Below are 18,061 nucleotides of genomic sequence, written 5' to 3'. Positions count from 1 at the left end.
GAATTATGTGCAAATAATCATCTAGCTGCTGGTGGTGGGAAAAGATCTAGAAATACATTTCTCATCATCCAAAAATTGGGGCTTTCCATTAATTTTCTCATCTTCATTCATGATTCTACATAATTCACAAAATAAAACCCCAAAACCTACAAAGGCTAGCCCATAAACATATTAGCAACTAACTACATCAGTTCTACATACACCATACTTTCCTTCAAATCAAAAACTAGCCTTACATCAAGGTTGGTTGATAGGAATAGCATTTGCATCAAGGAATGGATTGCCACTCTGCAGTTCCAGATGGGTTCAAAACTCAGAACACTTTGCTAAAAGACACTAAGAGGCTAAGACAAGATCAAATAAAAATAATATGCATGCTATAGTAGAAGGACTTAAAATCCAACATTTTCGATTTAGTATATCAATCCAAGAGAAGGGCAGTACCGTAGGAACACCCGGGACAACCGAAGAAAGCGCTTCATTTACTACATTGGAATCCTGAGCATTCATTTTAGACACAAAGAACGTCGAAGGGCATTCATTTTTAACTTTCCTTTAAGTTACTTCTTGGAAAAGAGACGAGAAAGGAAATGCATTCTAGTAACATGGTAAGAAAAGAAAAGAAATGGAGCTTACTTGGCAGGTCAAATAAACCGTCAATTATAGCCTCTCTTCTTGCTTGATTGGAAATTGTGTCACCTCCGATTGCTAGGGCATCACCACTATTTGACTTGTGTAAGCCTATTCAGGATGGTGACAAGACTGTCAATTATAAATACAAACAAACCTAACATGGTAGAGAAAAATGAAAATTTACCTTGGTGCTTGCCACTCCAATCTCAGCAGCAGCATTTATATGAACACCACAGTGTGTGTTACGGGCTATTGCACTACCAACGGCATTTGCATCACTAGACAAGAAGAGTTCTTTAGGATGTCCACTTTTTGAAAGGAAATTATCATCAGGAAATGCAGAACCATTGCTAGCATTTTCATTAAGTCCTGACCTTAAAAATGTACTCTTAATACTGCTATTAGTTAATCAAGAATGTGCAGAGTAGAGAAACATAAGTTTGCAAGTTTGCCTCATTAACCTAAAAGTATATGTGGTTTGTAAGGAAAGACTTGCCTTATTTGGAATTTTAAAATTAGTTAGACATTTTCAAGAATATTCTCTTCCGAGCTTACCTGGCGTCCATATTGCAAGAAGGTATGGGCTTGGATCATCATGTTCCCGTCTGTCCATCTGTAAAGTAAAATGGTGCTCAACTCAGCATAATAATGTTTCAAGTAGGTCACTACATATTCTGATATTCATTTATGAACTTTAAAATTATGGCTTACCCCTGCCAAAAGTGGATGTGAATCTGGTAGTTCATACCTGTAATATATCAGGAATAGATGGATAAGTGAGTCATAGAGAATTTATGTCTATGTACATAGGTTTGCACTTCCATATGGATGTCGAAATTGATATTTGTTGGCTCCTTGCCATAGGGTTCAGTGAAATCTCCCAAGCCAAATACAATATTTAGACATCGACTATTCTCTAGATTGGCTTTTGTTCACACTATAAATTGGCTCTTGTCTAGCTGATTCATATTAGTTTATTCTCTAAAGCATATGTGGTTTGTAACTAGGGAATGACATGCACTTACACTTGGTGTTCTGTTCGTAGTCGACTGACATTCTTGAGCTTGGGAATAGGCAGAGAAGCAGCTTTTGGATTCAACGCAACTAAAGCCTTGGACATGTTACCTTCTTGGAGATCCATGTTCTTTTGCATATAGTTTTGTAATGTGTCTGTGAACTGTTCCATGCTGACATTGATGGTAGGAATCTCATTAGGATCCTCCTCATATTCCTCATTGAACAAGTCTTCAATGTCACTTTGTGATAGGTTAGTGAATTCTTGCTCTGATGTCGCTGAAATATGGCATCAGTCTGCAAACACAAGAACAAATTGGTTAACACAATTACTCACTGGTAACAAAACTGAACCATCAAACATATGGCATTTGAAAGGCTGTACATATACCTCAAGTTGAAGTCCTGAGCGATTTCACGAACAAGCCTCTGGAATATGGCAACTTCCTGATCAGGAGCTCGGTACGTGGCAACAAAACTTGAGAAACGACATGCATTGTTTGAAAAATTACCTCTCCTCTGCGATGATATCCCATTCTCCTTGGTGATAACAGAACGAAACAAAGGGCTCAGTACACAACAACAAAACAAAACTTTCAAAATGATAACCAAGAAACTTTGAAAAGCACCTGTTACATTTCCAAAATACTTGATTAGCAAAACTTGTCCCGGTTCACAGACCTATCAAATTATACTAATCTTGCCAAAAAAAAGCATGAATAGAGAAATACTATCCACGTTTTGAGCTAACCAGCTTTAACAACTGAACAAAGAAGTACTTTCTGTCCTACATCTCAAAAGCATAATAATTGCCAATAAACCAAAAGAGAAGATAGAAAAACACCATTACTCTTTCTGCCATTGTTACAGTGTCTACTTGGTTGAATTAAAATTCTACATTCCAAATGAAAAAATTGAAAGTAGAAAACTGGATTGAAGCAACAATAAATATAAAACAAATCCAAATTCAAAATTCAAATAGGAATGAGGCAAATTGACTCACACTGGCTTTTGGGAGGAGGAGCAATGATGGGCTTCTTCGTTTGGGCAACCTGGAAAGTCGGAAACAAAGTTAGAAAAGAGAGATTTGCCAATCGGAAAGAAATTACCAAATCACGGGAAGAGTTGAGTAGGGTTTCGGGCGGAAGCAAAATCAACTCGAATCCCTCAAGTAGAAGAAATCAAATTCGAAACCGGACCTGTTTAACAGCGGGCTCACCGGAGCAGTGTCATATTAGAAGAGAGACAAAATCAGTATTGGTGGTGGAGAGAAGAGAGAGAGAACCTACACTGGTGGTGGTCGGAGAAAAGGCTCGAGGTGGCTCAGGTCGGAGAATGAGCTCGAGGTCAGGACGGAGAACGAGCTCCAGGCTCTGAGCTGAGGTCGGGGCCCCGGGTCAGGTCGGAGAAGGAGCTGTGGTCGGGGGCGCGGGTCAGGTTAATTGGAGAAGGAGCTGAGGTCGGGGACGCGAAGAAGGAGGCAGTGAGAGTTTATCAATTAGGGTTCGAAAGTTTCGGACAAAATGACTAAGTGTTGGGGGAATTAAAATTTTGGACCCCGCGTTTTTCAAACTTTTTAACTTAGTTCCTCTGTGTTTTTTTTCAAAATTTTAGAACGAAAATTTACACATCGATTAATTTAACGACCGATGTTTATAACCACAATAGAAATCGATATTTCATAAGCCAATGTTTATACATTTTTTTTACATCGCGGGCAATTCCGACCGATTTAATAGTGGTGATGTAAATAAACAGATTTCTAGTAGTGGTATTATTTGAAGTTTGGATTTGGAATACTGATCAGACTTTTTTGTTTTCACATATTAACAATCAATGATCTATTGGGCAATTCCAAACTTCTTTGAATATGGTATGTTCCATGATCCATTCTTCTAATCCGTTTTAGTTTTAGTTTTTGTTTGTGTTTATGAATCGTAATTCAGAAGATAATTGAGGATTACATTGTTGGCAGTTCAATTTCTAATTCTTTTGATGTTAACCTTGAGTCATGAACTCATGATATTGATCAACCAATAAAATCACAAAAAGGAAAAGAGTAGGCTTTGTGTAGCTGTGTTGTTTAATTCTTGTACCCTTAAGTTCCTCAGAGTGCTTGAAAGCTCACGCTTTGCCATTGTAGCTTCTGGGTTTTTCTCAGAAACACAATTCGAAACTAACGGTGGCAACTTTAAGCTCGACTTGTCTCCCTGTGGAGGCTCTCGCCGTGAAACCAACGACGCTTTTTTAATTTTGGTTCTGCAAACTGCAGATACACAGAGGATTAACAAGGGGTTTACTTTGATTGATAAATTAGATTATATGTTTTTGTCCCTCGTTAGTGACGGGCTTTCTTATCGGCCTAAGAGAGACAAAACTAATGGGCTTCCTCTCGGGTCCAGCTGTATTTCTTTGCTCTATATTCGTTGGATTCCTTCTTCCCTTTTCCTACTAGGTTCACTAAAATAATTGCCTGTTTTGGTTGGGAAAAGATTTTTCTTATCTTCATTAGGGGTCCTTTTGAATTTAGGAAAAGCAACTTAACTAGTCCACAACTCTATATATAGAGGCCCTCACAAATAGCTTTAGCCAATAAAGACTAATCAAGCGAGCATTTCAATATGTCACAACAAGGCAACAACTGGTGGTCCATGACAAAAGATAAGGATAAAGAAGCGACAACCCCAAAATCCAAGGGAATTGTAACGAATGATGAAAGCACATGCCCGCCGCCTCCACAAAAGAGCCAACCTTCTAAAAGAAAAACTGACTCTTCTGTCCAAGTTAATTTGAATCAAGCTTTCGAGGTGGAATATGTCATGGACCAGTTTGGAAATATGCAGCTCGTAAGGAAATAAGTTTGAGTTGTAGTTCCAATAATGTTTATCGTCTTATGGGATGAGTAATATGGAAAATTTATGATGTAATTTTTTTTTAAGTGATAGCTTTCAGCTTAATTTAGGGTATGTAGTTTGCTATTGGAATTCATTATCAATAGTGCTAGTAGTTTTTTGATCTGTCGATGTTATTTATTCTTATCGAGTACACAATATTTAATAGTAGGGGAATGACCCACAATAAACTTGAGAGTATGAGATATCATTTATATTTTACTTGTATTTTATTTTTAGTCATGTAACTTGAGCGTAAGGCAGGTGCTAGTGTAGAATTATAATGAATTTTATTTTGTCGGGTCACATAATAACTCTGTAATCTCTATCACATTTATCAATAAATTGTCGTTTGTCTTACAAAAATATTATATATATCTAACTTCAATTGTCTTTCTTAAATATGTTTCAATATGATTGTATGATAATATCATTGTCTGATAATATCCTCATCTATTGCATAAATCGAAGTACATACCTATAAACAGCATGGACACGCATTGGACTCAATTCAACGGATAGCTGGTGAGCATATGCTCTCTTTGCCTTCACTTCCTCCTTAACCTCGTAGACATTCTTCTCCACTCCGGCCAATTCGATGGCTTGGCCAGCGAGTTGTAGTATCCAATCTATAAGGAAACTAAAGAAATCATCCGCAAGAACCAATTTCAAATTCTCGAGTTTTGGCGATGGAGGCTTCAGGCTTACCATACACATGCTCTCGACTCAAGAACAACGTATTGTCCATGAAATATATTGAATATCCAACATAAGTGTCTCCAGCTAAGTCAGACATATTGTCGGTGACCATGTATACCTGATTCAGCATATATACCTTAACAAGGGTCGAGACATTATGGAAACACAATTCTATATGGTGTCCTTGGAGACACAAAGGATTGATATATATTTCAATAAATTTTATCTTAATTTAGTGAATATATTTTGCGATTTGAATTTACTAGTTAATAACAACAGTGCTAGTTTTTTTTTGATATGCATTCTCTTCGAAATATAACATTTATTAGTTGGAGAATACACTATAAAGACTTTTTATTTTATTTTTTGAAAACACATAGACTTGATTAGTTTAATAAAGTTGGACAAAATTAAAAAAAGACCACTCGTGCCGTCCCAAACTTATGAAATTATATAATAATCTTTTCCAAGTTGACTCTAGGATACTTTTTCCCTTGTCAAAGCATAGCCCAATACATCCCTAACCAAACCCAGCCCAGCCCAACAAATAGAAAATTCCGACTCCTTCAAAAAGATTGGAAAACCTATAAAAGCTCAAACCCAGCTAAGCTAGCGCAGCAAGAAACCCAGCACTACCTCTCAATCATTACAAAGGTGCCAAACTCTTGATCATAATCTCTCTACTTTCTAGATTAACACCAACCACAAACTCCTCTCTCTGTTCTGTTTCTTCTGGGTTTTCGATGCTCAATGTTTTTCTAGACTCATATACTCAGATACTGGATTTCTTCTAGTTTTGTTCCCTTTTTCAACTCTGGGTTTGTTTGTTTTACTTATTTGGTTGATGGGTATTATTTTGAAGTTTGGGTTCCGAATACTGATCAGACTTTTTTTTTTCTGTTTTGACAGATTAACAATCAGTGATCTTTTGGGCATTCCAAACTTCTGTGAATATGGTATGTTCCATGATCCATTCATCTAATCGTTTGTATTTTTTGTTTTTGTTCATGAATCATAATTCAGAAGATAACCGAGGATTGTTGGCAGTTTAGTTTCTAATTCCTTTGATGTTAACCTTGAGTCGTGATATTGATCAGAACATAATAGGGAGGATTTAGTTTTAATACGTGTTTGTATAGATTGGGTGGCTAGATGGAGTCAAAACTTCACCATCTGAGATGAGCTTAGATTGCTATTTCATCGAGTCTATTGTTGCTTGTATTCTAATCTTGAACGTTTTTGGCCGATAATTGTATTTACTGGTGGTCTGACTATTTTCATCTTGCAGGCTCATGAATACCCTCGCAGTTCAGGCTTTGAGCAGAGTTATCGTTGTTACCCTGTCTCGTTCATCGACAAGGTTTCTATTTTCGAAATAATGTTGCTAATTTAGTTCTGACCAAAATGTCACCAAGTTAAAAGCTTGCCATTGCGTTCTGTAAATGATTATGTTTATGTATAATGATTGCTCAAATTGATTCATCTTAATGTTGATCTTTGCAGCAACATCTGGAAAAGGGTGATAAAAGTATGTTATCTGCTCGGCTAGTTCCTTTTTACAATCCAAATTTCAAAGCATTTTTATATGTATATGTTCTTTCAGACGCATGATAGTATCCAATACTTGTTTGGTTTCTTTTTCCTTCCAGTTATAATGCCTCCCTCAGCTCTCGATCGCCTCGGTAAATTGATAGTTCTCTCTCTCATCTGTCCTTCTTTGCAAAATGGATATCAATCTATGTAGACCCTTGTGTTGATGTCGAGTAAACATAAAATTTTCTTCTCCAGCATCTATGCACGTGGACTACCCTATGTTGTTTGAACTTAACAATGCTACTGCTGGACGAGTTACTCATTGTGGGGTCTTGGAATTTGTTGCTGATGAGGGCCTCATATACGTACCATACTGGGTACGCATTTTTCCATATGGATATGACAGCATTGTACACATGATGGCACCTTCTTACTCCTTTCTGTTCTTTTATTTTACTCATAGATGATGGAGAACATGCTCCTACAAGAGGGAGACATTGTTCAAGTGAAGAACAAAAGCCTGGTAAAGGGAACCTATGTGAAGTTGCAGCCCCACACCAAGGACTTCCTTGATATTTCAAACCCCAAAGCCATGTTAGTTAATCTATTTGATGTCTTATTTTCGTTGGAGACTTGAGTAGAACTATTTAAATTTGTATGTTCATTTTGCAGTTTGGAGACTACATTGAGGAGCTACTCTTGTTTGACCACTGGTGACACTATCATGGTTCCTTATAACAATAAGAAGTATTACATTAACATAGTTGAAGCAAAACCCTCATCTGCAATCAGTATCATTGAGACAGACTGTGAGGTTGATTTTGCCCCTCCTCTTGATTACGTGGAACCTGCAAAACCAGCTCCATCGACGTCATCTACTTTGCCAAAGAAGAGACCACAAGAAGGTTATTATCCTGTTCTGTTAAAGATGGTTATAAGTTATAGGCAATAATGAACTTTATTTCCTTTGCTTATAAAATGATAGAATTCATTTACAACAGATAATGTAACCTTGTTTTTAAATCCTCCCTTTATATATGTACTTCAGCTGAAGAAGAACCAGTTCAAAAGGTTGCAAGGTTCAATCCATTTACAGGTTCAGCAAGGCGATTGGATGGAAAGCCTTCGACGGAATCAGTTGCACCAGTTTCCTCTCCCATACTTAAGCAGCACCAACGGGAGAGTGAAAACGGAGCCAAGGATTCCAAGCCATCAACTTCTGCTTCACGCCAACGTTCTGGAAAGCTTGTGTTTGGTTCAAATTCCAACCAGCCCACAAAGGAAGCCCCAAAAGTATGTATCTTTTTCCTTATTCTTAATAAACTTCCCATACTTATCTGGACACATTAACTTGATGCTTATCTGTTGTATTTGTACTTGTACTCGCAGGCTGCTCCAAACAAACAAGAGTCATCTGAGAAGGCAGAAGAGGAAAAAGAGACAAAGTTCCAAGCATTCACAGGGAAGAAGTATTCTCTGAAAGGGTGAGGCTAGGCATTAGCCTTCATCCCAAAAGAAAGAAAAAAGAAACGCGGGGAAAATGAAGGCATTTCTTCCATCTATTCTTTTTCAGGAGACAAAAAGGTCAAGTGATTTTGGCAGTTGAAGGACCAAACGCAGAATGTTCCTGCACATCTTCTTTTGACATTATCTTTTGACATTATGTAGATATCCATCCTGAAATTTTTTACGTAGAACTTTGTTTATAATTTATGATTTAGATTATATATATTTTCTACAATCATCAACTGCAATTTTATGCTCATTGTCTATTATTTGAAATTACACCCAGCTTCTGTTCAAATTTTCACATGTTTTGTTTCTATAAAACTCACCTTTTGATGGTAAGGAGGTCAGAGAGGAGGGAAAATTCAAACAAGCCTTTGGTGAGAGTAGATGCTCAAATATTAAATGCAAATGCTTTACGCTACTTATGAAACAAATTGAATGTGTAAAACCAAAACAGTTGAATGAACCGAATTTTTTTGAGCAAAAGCTCTGTAAACCGAATGCGAAATACAAGAGTGGTCCACATTGTGAAGTTCTGAACAACTTGAACAGTTTTATTACGATAAAAATCAAAACCATTGGCTAAGTACTTTAAGCTTAACTTCATGTTTAGTTGTTTACACAATTACAATTCTACAATTTCAAAGCAAAAGAAAATAGAATACTAATAATAAAGAGGACACCATTAACTTCTGTTACAAGATAGTTTCATTTCTATGCAAGGAGAAATGGTTCTTTCAGATGACTAACAAGTAGGCGTAGCTAAGCTTCTACTGGTGTCTCAATTGCAACCTCTCTCGAATATCTAACATTCTCAGACTGCTCAGCCCAGAGTTCTGGCAATGCCTCCCTCATATTGTGGATGCTCTCCAGTGCATGATCCACATCTTTGGTTCGGTGGGAGGCGCCAACCTACAGCCCATTTCATAAATAGTACTACTGGTGAGGACCATATAGTCATAGACCAGTATTCAATTTCAGAATGCATAATCTCAATTAGACACTCTGTATTAGGAACTACTTACCCATACTGTTTGCAGACCCACTTGTTTTGCAGTTTGCAAATTACGAATGCTATCGTCAAAGAATAACTGGATAAAGAATGAACACAAAATCAATTGGCGAGTGTGAATAACTAATTAAATACATAGAATAATCAAGGGCTTGCGCACAAGAAGTATAGGTAAATCAATCTACATAGTGTAAAGATAAAGATCTCACCGTTCTTTGAGGGTTGATGTTTGCTATCTTAAAAGCTTCTTCAAAGGCATTTTCAAATGGTTTGCAGACAACTGGGCTCCTTGGAATTACAGCATTGGTATTTGGTTGTTGCACAAATTCAGTTTCTTCTGCACCAGCAGAATCATCAGCACTGTTGGTGGGATTCAGAGTCTCAAAGCAAATGATTGACTCAAAACAGTCCTCTATTCCAAGCCTTTTGAGCACTGTAGCGGCATGATTCTTATCTGAATTCGTAAAGATCTATACACAAATACCAAGATATTATGAGAAGAAGAATTTGGAGTAAAAACACGGGAAAATAATGATAAAGATGAAACTTACTACTTTCCGAACAGGCAGACTAAGTAAAAGACCCCTCAGAACATGGTCAGGCTTAAGCAAATCGTAGGGCAACCTCCCATGAACAAAACTGCAAGTTGATTATTGTGACAAACTGAGATGAGTGAGTTTATAAAACAATGGAGGAACTAGTTAAGGTTAACTGGTTAAGAATTTGGTACCTGTGGAAGTCATCATACTCAAAGTTATAGCCTTTATCCTGGAAATAAGGCAAAACACAAAATGAAGTTTGTTTCTAACTTTCTATACATTTAATAAATTTGGAAACAACACGGAAAGGTTAAAGGGACCATAATCGCCCATACCTTAAGACCAGCCATTGTCGTCCCATAATCCTTGTACAACGAAAGACACAATTCAGGAACTGTACTTTCTTCCATCCCAAGCTTATGAAGCATATATTCTACAATGAAAATTTGTAAAGCTTTTATTCAAACTAAGAACATGTCACAAAAGAGCTTTTCAGAACAAAACCATATAATATGCATTACCTTGAATATTCTTGGTGATTTGTACTGAAATGCCGGAGCTCAGGGGATAGAGGGTGTCATCTATATCTGGAAACCAAAACAACTAATTGTTAATTCTGCCCCTCAGTGCCATAAATTCAACCCAAACGAAACTTGTAGACAAAAAAGAAGACTTACCAAATAGAAGGCACTCGTATTTTGGTTCTGGGGATTGTTGGTATTGATCCTTATTTTCCATCTTGATCTAGAAAAGCTTCAAACTAGAGAAATTGAAAGAAGCATTAGAGATATCCATAAACAAAGACAACCACAGAATTCTAAATCCTAAAATCAGTAACAATCTCCCAAAATTGGCATTATACAAGTTCAAATTCATGGCAGCAAACACAATACCAAACCAAACCAAACAGAATCTATAAAAGAAAACTCCAATGTTGGTATAAATAAGAGCTTCAAAGTTCAAAGCACCAAAAAAGGAACCGAAACAAAGAAACCTAAAATCACCTTTCTGATATTCATTAACAAATTACCCCACATACAAAGACCCGATCAAACTAATGCAGATCAATCAAAAGTTCAAAACCCAGAAAAAAAAAAGTTCACATTTTTAAGCAACATTTCAATAGTAACAACAACAACAAAAAAACAAACCCATATCTGATGTCTCCAAACTTAAACCATTAACAATGCTTCACTACAACAAATAACAAAAACCCACTATTTGATTCCTCCAACATTAACCATTCCAAGTGAAAAGAACAACACTTCATTACAATAGACAAAATGAAAACCAATACATGATTTCTCAAAAACTAAAAACCATAATGAGTCAAACAAAGCAATGCTTCATTACAAAATCCACCAACATAAACCATAACCAGAGAACAAAGCCTCACCAGATCCAAATGGCCGACGCTGTTCTGGAAACTGTGAGAGAATTTTTTTTGTGAAACCTCCTTATAAAATGGGATCCAATCCAATGACACTTCAAAGTGAAAGTAGGTGGGGAATCGCATGCTTATACGTGGTCAAGAACGAGCGGTCCACGTGGCTTGTTCTCAATGAGTGTCTGCTACGCCCTGCAGAAACCGCGTTTCAGTTGACAAGTGGACCTCTGACAATGGGGTAAAACGTTGTAAACGTCGGTGTCGGGTTTCAGACAATGTGGGAAAAGTAGATCATGCGGATACGGTCCCAATTAGCCACGTACTTTGTAATTGTGATTTTGATGGAAATTTTGGCATTTTGAAATAAGTTTGAAGTGGTATTGATTTTGATTTACTACACGTCAATATTGATCTCGATTTGAATATTAACTGGGTGGTATTCAAAGTCTACCGGACATGTTATTAACTCGCTAACGTAACTAAGGTAACATACTACTTCATTCTCAATTAAAAATAAAAAATTAGAAGATATTTCTAATTTCAATCTTTACAGATATTTGTGACTACTGACTATGATCAAATTGTGAAAATTGTCGTACTGAAATTTTTTTTAATCCATGACAATTTAGTGTGTTTAAACACAAGCTATACGGTGGGTTCAATTTGTGTGTGTGTGTGTATATATATATATATAGGGTGCGCGCAGACATAAAGACCAAGTAACTGAAAAGAAGGCACTCATATTTTGGCATCTGAGGCTGCTGGTAATCTGGTATTGGTTTTGAAATTCCATTGTAATTGCTCAACAAACAAAAGCTTGAAAAAGAGTGGGAGAAATAACTCAATAAGAAAGAACAGACAGATTGCAGAAAGTGAATGAGGAATGAGTCTGTGCAGAGAAGAGTGCAAAATTTTAAGTTGAGAAAATATTGATTCAAATGAAATCCATGAACATCGATACCACCCTCTTTTGACGTTGGTCCAAAGTTCAAACTCAACGTCTAGAAACAATATGATGCGACTGGACTGGCCACCTCCCACACAATTCAAAAGTTTACAGCTAAAGGCTTTTGCGTTCCGACTTTCTTCGCATATTATATACCACTTTCTACATCAACTTTCTGCTGAAAGGATTTTGGGTTAACACAAATATTCAAGGAGCATTCTAGATGAAAAACGGAGTAAAAAACATTAAGAAATGTTATTAGGAATCAATTAACATCATACATACTCCTGTAGTCATAAAATAGGGATTGACGTATGATACAGATTTCGTCCATACAAGAAATATGCCAAGTAGTTAGCACAAAAGTTTATGATTAAATGACAAAAAAGAAGGGAATAACAATTACAATGTACAACTTACAAACAACTTCTCAAATAAACTAAGTAGGGAGAACCTGAGGCTCTAGAGGTGAAGAGCCGTCTTCCTCATGCCCGACACTAACGGGGACCTCAACAGTTTTCTCATCTTCAAAACCTTGCTTAAATCTATCATAATTGCTCACTTCACTTGACTTGTATGGTCTCTCTCCCAAAACCCTGAGAAGGTCATCTTGGTGAAGAACTTCCTTTTCCAGCAACAATTCTGCAATTTGAGCCACTTGATCTTTGTGTTCTTCTAGGAGTGCAAGTGTGTGCGCATAAGCCTTGCCCACCCATTCGCGTACTTCACCGTCAATAAGGGCTGCAGTCTTGCTGCTGTAGGGCTTTGACATCTCAAACCCGTCATCTCTTTGAGGGAAAGAAAGAAGACCCACCTTGTCACTAAAACCATAAACTGCAACTTGGGCATACGTCATCTTTGTCACCTTTTCCAAATCGTTTTGGGCTCCCGTCGAAATTTTTCCCAACAGAACCTACAACATATTCAACATCACTTAGCTTGGGAATGAGAGTTGAAAGAAAATTATCAATCACTTGCAGTATTAGAGTTTATCATACAAAGAAATTATAATAATAATAAATTAACAAGGAAATTGAAATTGGCGCCCCCTTTTTTACAAACCACACCCCCCTACATGAGTAATTTTCCAATGGACATGTATTAATAAATACATAAATAAGAGTATCAGAGTTCCCTAGCTACCTGTTCAGCTGCTCTACCACCAAGGGTCATGCAAGTCATATCAAAAAGCTGCTCCTTGGTCATAAGAAGGTTTTCATTTGGAACATACTGGGCAAACCCAAGTGCTGCTGTACCTCGAGGAACGATGGTCACTTTTAGCAAAGGTTCTGCATGCTCTAAGAACCATCCTGCTACAGCATGCCCTGACTCATGGTAGGCAACAGTGCGGCGTTCAAGCTTGCTAATAACCTGCATGACAAGCAAGGATGTCAAGATGATACAGGAAAAATCAGAATAAAATTGAAGGCTGATATTTGTTTTTTCTTTTAATGCTGTAAAAAGTGGGATAACTTGGGGATTGTGATATAGTTAAAGATGTAAAAAAACAAGCACAGATAAGAGAAAAGAATAGAAACTTCGGGATCACACCAGTAAGGCCTCAGGAATAGCCTATTTATACCAGTGAAGCTAGGAATCAAAAAAATTTCTTCCCTTTCACTTACAAGAGAGGATGTGGACTCTAATGATCATTAAGCATACAAAATGAGTCCACTCAAGATTAATACTCATTATTTTCTTCTGAAACATATATCCCTTCATGCAACACATCTGAACTTATTGTTTTAGAAACCTGCTTCATGGAGAGTCCAATTTGACCCAGGATAATGGGCACATTAATATAGCTACTGCATAAGATGAAGTCCCAACCGTAACAAGTAGTCTTGGAGATAACATGAATTAATTCCTCCCTAGGTATGTAAGCATTATTTCCATCAAAATTGTAGACGTAAGGGACATCACACAAATGTCCTGAGTCCTAACAAGGAGGGCAAGCGTTGGTTTTTCTTTCTATCTTCCTTGGTAGGAATTTTAAAAGCAAAGAGTTCAAATTACTTAAAAATGAAGAAAATTGAAAATGCACAAGGAGACAGAAAAGAGTTACCCTGTTCTTCTTTTCCAGACCACCAATTATCCTATCTATAGCCGACTCAAAATGCTGCATCGTGATTAGTGCACTTTCATTCCTGGCAGCAATTAAAGCACCTTCATTACAAACATTGGCAATGTCTGCTCCAGCAAATCCTGGAGTCAGAGCTGCAAGCCTTTGAGAGTAATATGACGGCTCCTGATCAAGTTTGAGTTTTTTCAAGTATATCTGAAAAATCTGATCACGACCTTTAATATCAGGTTTGTCTATGCTAATCTGACGATCAAATCGACCAGGCCTTAGTAAGGCTTTGTCCAAAATATCAGGTCTATTGGTTCCAGCAAGCACAACTACTCCAGCAGTTGTTCCAAAGCCATCCATTTCTACCAGCAATTGATTTAGAGTGCTTTCACGCTCATCATTGGACCCTGAGAAGCCCCCACGCCCCCTTGCTCGACCAATTGCATCAATCTCATCAATAAATATAATACTAGGAGCACATTGCCTTGCTTCTTGAAACAAGTTTCTCACTCTGGAAGGTCCAACACCAACAAACATCTCCATGAAATCTGATCCAGATATAGATAGGAAAGGTACACCAGATTCCCCTGCTGTTGCTTTTGCTAGAAGGGTCTTTCCTGTGCCTGGAGGACCTACCAATAGAGCACCTTTGGGAATTTTGGCTCCCAAATCCTCATACTTCTTAGGGTTCTTTAGAAAATGCACAAATTCCATGATCTCCTGCTTTGCTTCATCGCAACCGGCAACATCTTTAAAGTAGATCTGGACCAATAAACAATATAAGGCACTATCGAACACTTCTGGTGGAGTGCTAAAGAAATGGAACTACAACTATTGGAAAGGATCACTTTAACAGTAAACAAAAACTAAAAAAGCACCAGCATTTGAATTGTGAAACACAAAACTAACCTTATTCTTTGCATTTTTATCTACTTTTGTAACATGGGCTTTTCCTATGTTGAATATTCCACGACCACTCCGGCCACCAGAACCACCACCAATGCCTAGTCCACCCTGCATTCTCCTCCCCATATACAAGAGGGTTCCCAGAAGGATTAATGTTGGTGCAAACCTCATCAATTCTTGATACCAAACCATTTCAGAGACATATGTAACAGGAACATAATCATGAGAATCTATCCCCAGAGCTTCCTGGGCATCCTCCAACTTCTCCTCAAAATTTTCAACACTTCCAATATTGAAGAAGTACTTATACTCGCCCCCTTTTCCACGAGCAGCGGTACCATTAATAGTTCCTTCGACAACTTCATCACTTGTTTGACTGCGTGGTGAGGTACGTACAAATACTTTTGCAACTGATTTATTAGAAACAACTATATGATCGACCAAACCAGGTTCCAGAAGTTTGTTTTTAAACTCTTGGAAACTTATCTGCAAACAAAAGACCCCAGAACATGAGTACAAAATAACCAATTAATACTGGTCATCAACTACATTTACTATCTTTACGAAGTAACCAATACAGGACCTTGTCCACGACCTGACCAACAAACAACTCCGATTCAATGATCTATCCATCTTTAAGTGAAATAATATTTCTTCAGATATTAGGGAAACAAAGCAAGTAGGTTCAACAAGCTGAAGACCAACTTTGCATCAAATCCTAAAGGGCATAGAGGTTGTCATGACAAAACTCTAAAATGGACAAGATATTAGGAGAGCTAAAGAAAAGAAAAATGTTTGAACTCTAAAGCATTTTCCTCAGTTTATATATGCACATTTTGACTTTTAAGGTGTCACTAGATTTGACTTTATATTTCCAAAAAGAGAAAGATATAATATAATATGCAAATCCAGTCACAGAAACCTATATAACAAATTACAAAGAAAAAAAAAACTTTATAGCAAAATTACCTGTTTCTGTTCACTGGAGCCAAAAGAAAATGAAGAGAAAAATAGCCCAATCAATAATAAAGGGACTAAATTCTGGAACTGCTTTAAGAAAGTTTCCTGGAAACTCCCCTGGTCATCTGTGCTCGACTCCTCTGAAATTTTGAGAAAACCCAAGGTTATATATAATTGAAAGATATTTTAGGTGCATAACTGGCCATGGAAACTAAAAAGCATATTCTTGAAATTATAAGTGAGGATTGAATAAATTAAGCTAGGGCAGGGAGAGAAAATCAAGACAAAGAGAGCAGAACCAGAACAGGGAAAACTAGACAAACCAAAATTCTTATCACTATGGATAGATCTCCAAAAGCCATAACAATATCCAGTTCACAATGAAACTGTTTTATTTCCTATACAAAGGAGGCGTACGGCCTGGAAAGGGGACGGCATTGTCGAACTCCTGACATGGGTATAGGGGTAAGTACGCTATGACTGGAAGCAGGAGTTACCACAAAAAGTTCTTTGAACCAACAAATAACCCATAGAGGTACCATTTAAAACTCCTAAATAAGTTGCTCATTTGAAAACAAGAGATCACCTTAATCCAAAAACAGCATCACACTTCTTTTACACAAGACAATATGAGCTATTTAAACATGAACTAATAAAGCCTAAAAATTATTCCAGCACCGGTTGATGTTTCACTAAAATAAAATCCACCATCAAAACGGGACAAACAAAATAGTAATGGCAACTCCTAATGTGAGCATATATAATCCACAGGTCAAATGAGCAAAGATAAACATCAATCCAGCTAAAAAAGATTTACCTTTGGACTCGGATTTCTGATCATTCCCTTTCGGAATTTCTTTCTTTTCCTTGGGATAAAAGTTCTCAAAATCTGCAACACCAATATACAAAACAACCCATCATTATATTTCCCCCAATATTTTTCAAACCAATTGCATTCATTGAGCTGAAATAACCAAACCACAACAAAGCAATTGACCAAAAAAATGTAAACTTGCTCACTCTTTTTCTTAGGGGCTTCACTGGAAAACAGTCTCACAAATTTAGGGTTCCCTAGAATGTAACTCAAATCAGAAACATGGGTCTTGTGCGCTCCTATTGCCGAAGCAATATAGGTCCTCATAAACCCTAAATCCCCATCGACCCGACCCAGATACGAACCCGAACCCGGCACTCCCAAAAGCCCTTCAGCCGCCGCCGATCGCCCATTTCGAGAAAGCAAATTCTAAAACCAGGAAAAAACACCAAAACCAAATTAAACAAAAACCCAGAAATTTGGTACCAAAATCAAACCAAAAAAAAATTGCAGAAGCTTACTCTGGAGCGAGAGGATCGAGATAAGGAGCGACCAATCCTTGAAAAAATCATAACTTTGATAGTCACAGTCGGGGAACAAATGAGATTGAAACGCGAATTAGAGAGATCCAAATATGCTAAAGCTTTGTGTCTTTGTGGCTGAATCTATTAACCCATTGGGGAAATTTTGATTCTTTTTGGCTTTTTCTTATAGAAAAAAACGAGAAACAATGATTTTTTGGGAAGAGGGGACTGAGAGAAATAGAGAGAGATAGATAAGAAGTGTGTTGGCTTTGTGCGTCACGTAGGATTTTGTTTTTTCAAACTAAGGCAACTTTGGCTTGGGAAACAAGACAGATTACGCCCACAGCTTCGATTTTTGACCAAAAGCAACAGGTTTTGGTTAATTTGACCCACAAATCTCTCTTTAAACTCGGAAGTGGGGAATGGATAGGGTAAAGATGAAGGGTAGATACTAGATACGTAGGTGTGGTTATCCTTGCAAGTGAACCAAGTACAAGGCCTTAACTACGTGTAATTACGAATGCCATAACTAGGTCGAACTTGGTAACGGTGGCTTTGCAACACTCGAGCATTTAGATGAGTTATATGGTGGATGGGAGGCTAGATGAAGTCATACGCTCCAC

General features: G+C 37.4%; 3 protein-coding genes across 6 annotated transcripts; 1 reads left to right on the top strand and 2 right to left on the bottom strand.

The window, feature by feature from the left end:
- The first annotated feature begins 5,778 nt into the window (after positions 1–5,778).
- On the top strand, positions 5,779–8,555 carry LOC133732158 (uncharacterized). Of its 4 annotated transcripts, none has more exons than XM_062159642.1 (10): positions 5,779–5,891; positions 6,147–6,193; positions 6,526–6,597; positions 6,741–6,765; positions 6,841–6,919; positions 7,026–7,147; positions 7,234–7,364; positions 7,443–7,675; positions 7,819–8,063; positions 8,160–8,555. In XM_062159642.1, the coding sequence occupies exons 3-10, from the start codon at positions 6,530–6,532 to the stop codon at positions 8,256–8,258; spliced, it is 1,002 nt and encodes a 333-aa protein (XP_062015626.1). In that variant the 5' UTR covers positions 5,779–5,891; positions 6,147–6,193; positions 6,526–6,529; the 3' UTR covers positions 8,259–8,555. The 4 variants fall into 4 exon arrangements, with proteins under 4 accessions (XP_062015626.1, XP_062015628.1, XP_062015627.1 ...); XM_062159644.1 differs by having other exon boundaries at positions 5,780–5,891; positions 6,887–6,919; XM_062159643.1 differs by lacking the exon at positions 5,779–5,891 and adding an exon at positions 5,899–6,055.
- A 257-nt stretch (positions 8,556–8,812) lies between these two features.
- LOC133732159 (uncharacterized) lies at positions 8,813–11,328 on the bottom strand. Its single transcript, XM_062159646.1, has 9 exons — positions 11,227–11,328; positions 10,508–10,590; positions 10,352–10,417; positions 10,166–10,263; positions 10,022–10,059; positions 9,843–9,930; positions 9,501–9,761; positions 9,305–9,370; positions 8,813–9,191 (listed from the first exon to the last, which is right to left on the bottom strand). The coding sequence occupies exons 2-9, from the start codon at positions 10,566–10,568 to the stop codon at positions 9,042–9,044; spliced, it is 828 nt and encodes a 275-aa protein (XP_062015630.1). The 5' UTR covers positions 10,569–10,590; positions 11,227–11,328; the 3' UTR covers positions 8,813–9,041.
- A 1,071-nt stretch (positions 11,329–12,399) lies between these two features.
- Positions 12,400–17,819, bottom strand: LOC133732157 (ATP-dependent zinc metalloprotease FTSH 10, mitochondrial-like). The gene is made up of 8 exons (XM_062159641.1): positions 17,436–17,819; positions 17,121–17,343; positions 16,918–16,989; positions 16,110–16,240; positions 15,144–15,626; positions 14,229–14,996; positions 13,307–13,534; positions 12,400–13,076 (listed from the first exon to the last, which is right to left on the bottom strand). Exons 1-8 carry the CDS (start codon positions 17,484–17,486, stop codon positions 12,603–12,605), a joined length of 2,430 nt encoding a protein of 809 aa, XP_062015625.1. The 5' UTR covers positions 17,487–17,819; the 3' UTR covers positions 12,400–12,602.
- Between the last annotated feature and the right edge of the window lie 242 nt (positions 17,820–18,061).

Source organism: Rosa rugosa, chromosome 2 (assembly GCF_958449725.1).
Source record: "Rosa rugosa chromosome 2, drRosRugo1.1, whole genome shotgun sequence".
NCBI lineage: Eukaryota > Viridiplantae > Streptophyta > Magnoliopsida > Rosales > Rosaceae > Rosa > Rosa rugosa.
This window is presented reverse-complemented; position numbering and strand designations above follow the sequence as displayed.

Excerpts from the sequence above, each read along its gene's own strand:
- LOC133732158 (XM_062159642.1), top strand. The coding sequence starts at position 6,530 with ATGAATACCCTCGCAGTTCAGGCTTTGAGCAGAGTTATCGTTGTTACC. Across the intron at positions 6,766-6,840 it reads TCTGGAAAAGGGTGATAAAA|ACGCATGATAGTATCCAATA; the intron begins GTATGTTATCTG and ends ATGTTCTTTCAG. Across the intron at positions 7,148-7,233 it reads TCATATACGTACCATACTGG|ATGATGGAGAACATGCTCCT; the intron begins GTACGCATTTTT and ends TTTTACTCATAG.
- LOC133732159 (XM_062159646.1), bottom strand. The coding sequence starts at position 10,568 with ATGGAAAATAAGGATCAATACCAACAATCCCCAGAACCAAAATACGAG. Across the intron at positions 10,264-10,351 it reads AATCACCAAGAATATTCAAG|AATATATGCTTCATAAGCTT; the intron begins GTAATGCATATT and ends TTTTCATTGTAG. Across the intron at positions 9,762-9,842 it reads GTCTGCCTGTTCGGAAAGTA|ATCTTTACGAATTCAGATAA; the intron begins GTAAGTTTCATC and ends ATTTGTGTATAG.
- LOC133732157 (XM_062159641.1), bottom strand. The coding sequence starts at position 17,486 with ATGATTTTTTCAAGGATTGGTCGCTCCTTATCTCGATCCTCTCGCTCC. Across the intron at positions 16,241-16,917 it reads TCAGAAATCCGAGTCCAAAG|AGGAGTCGAGCACAGATGAC; the intron begins GTAAATCTTTTT and ends TCAAAATTTCAG. Across the intron at positions 14,997-15,143 it reads ATAAAAATGCAAAGAATAAG|ATCTACTTTAAAGATGTTGC; the intron begins GTTAGTTTTGTG and ends TTATTGGTCCAG.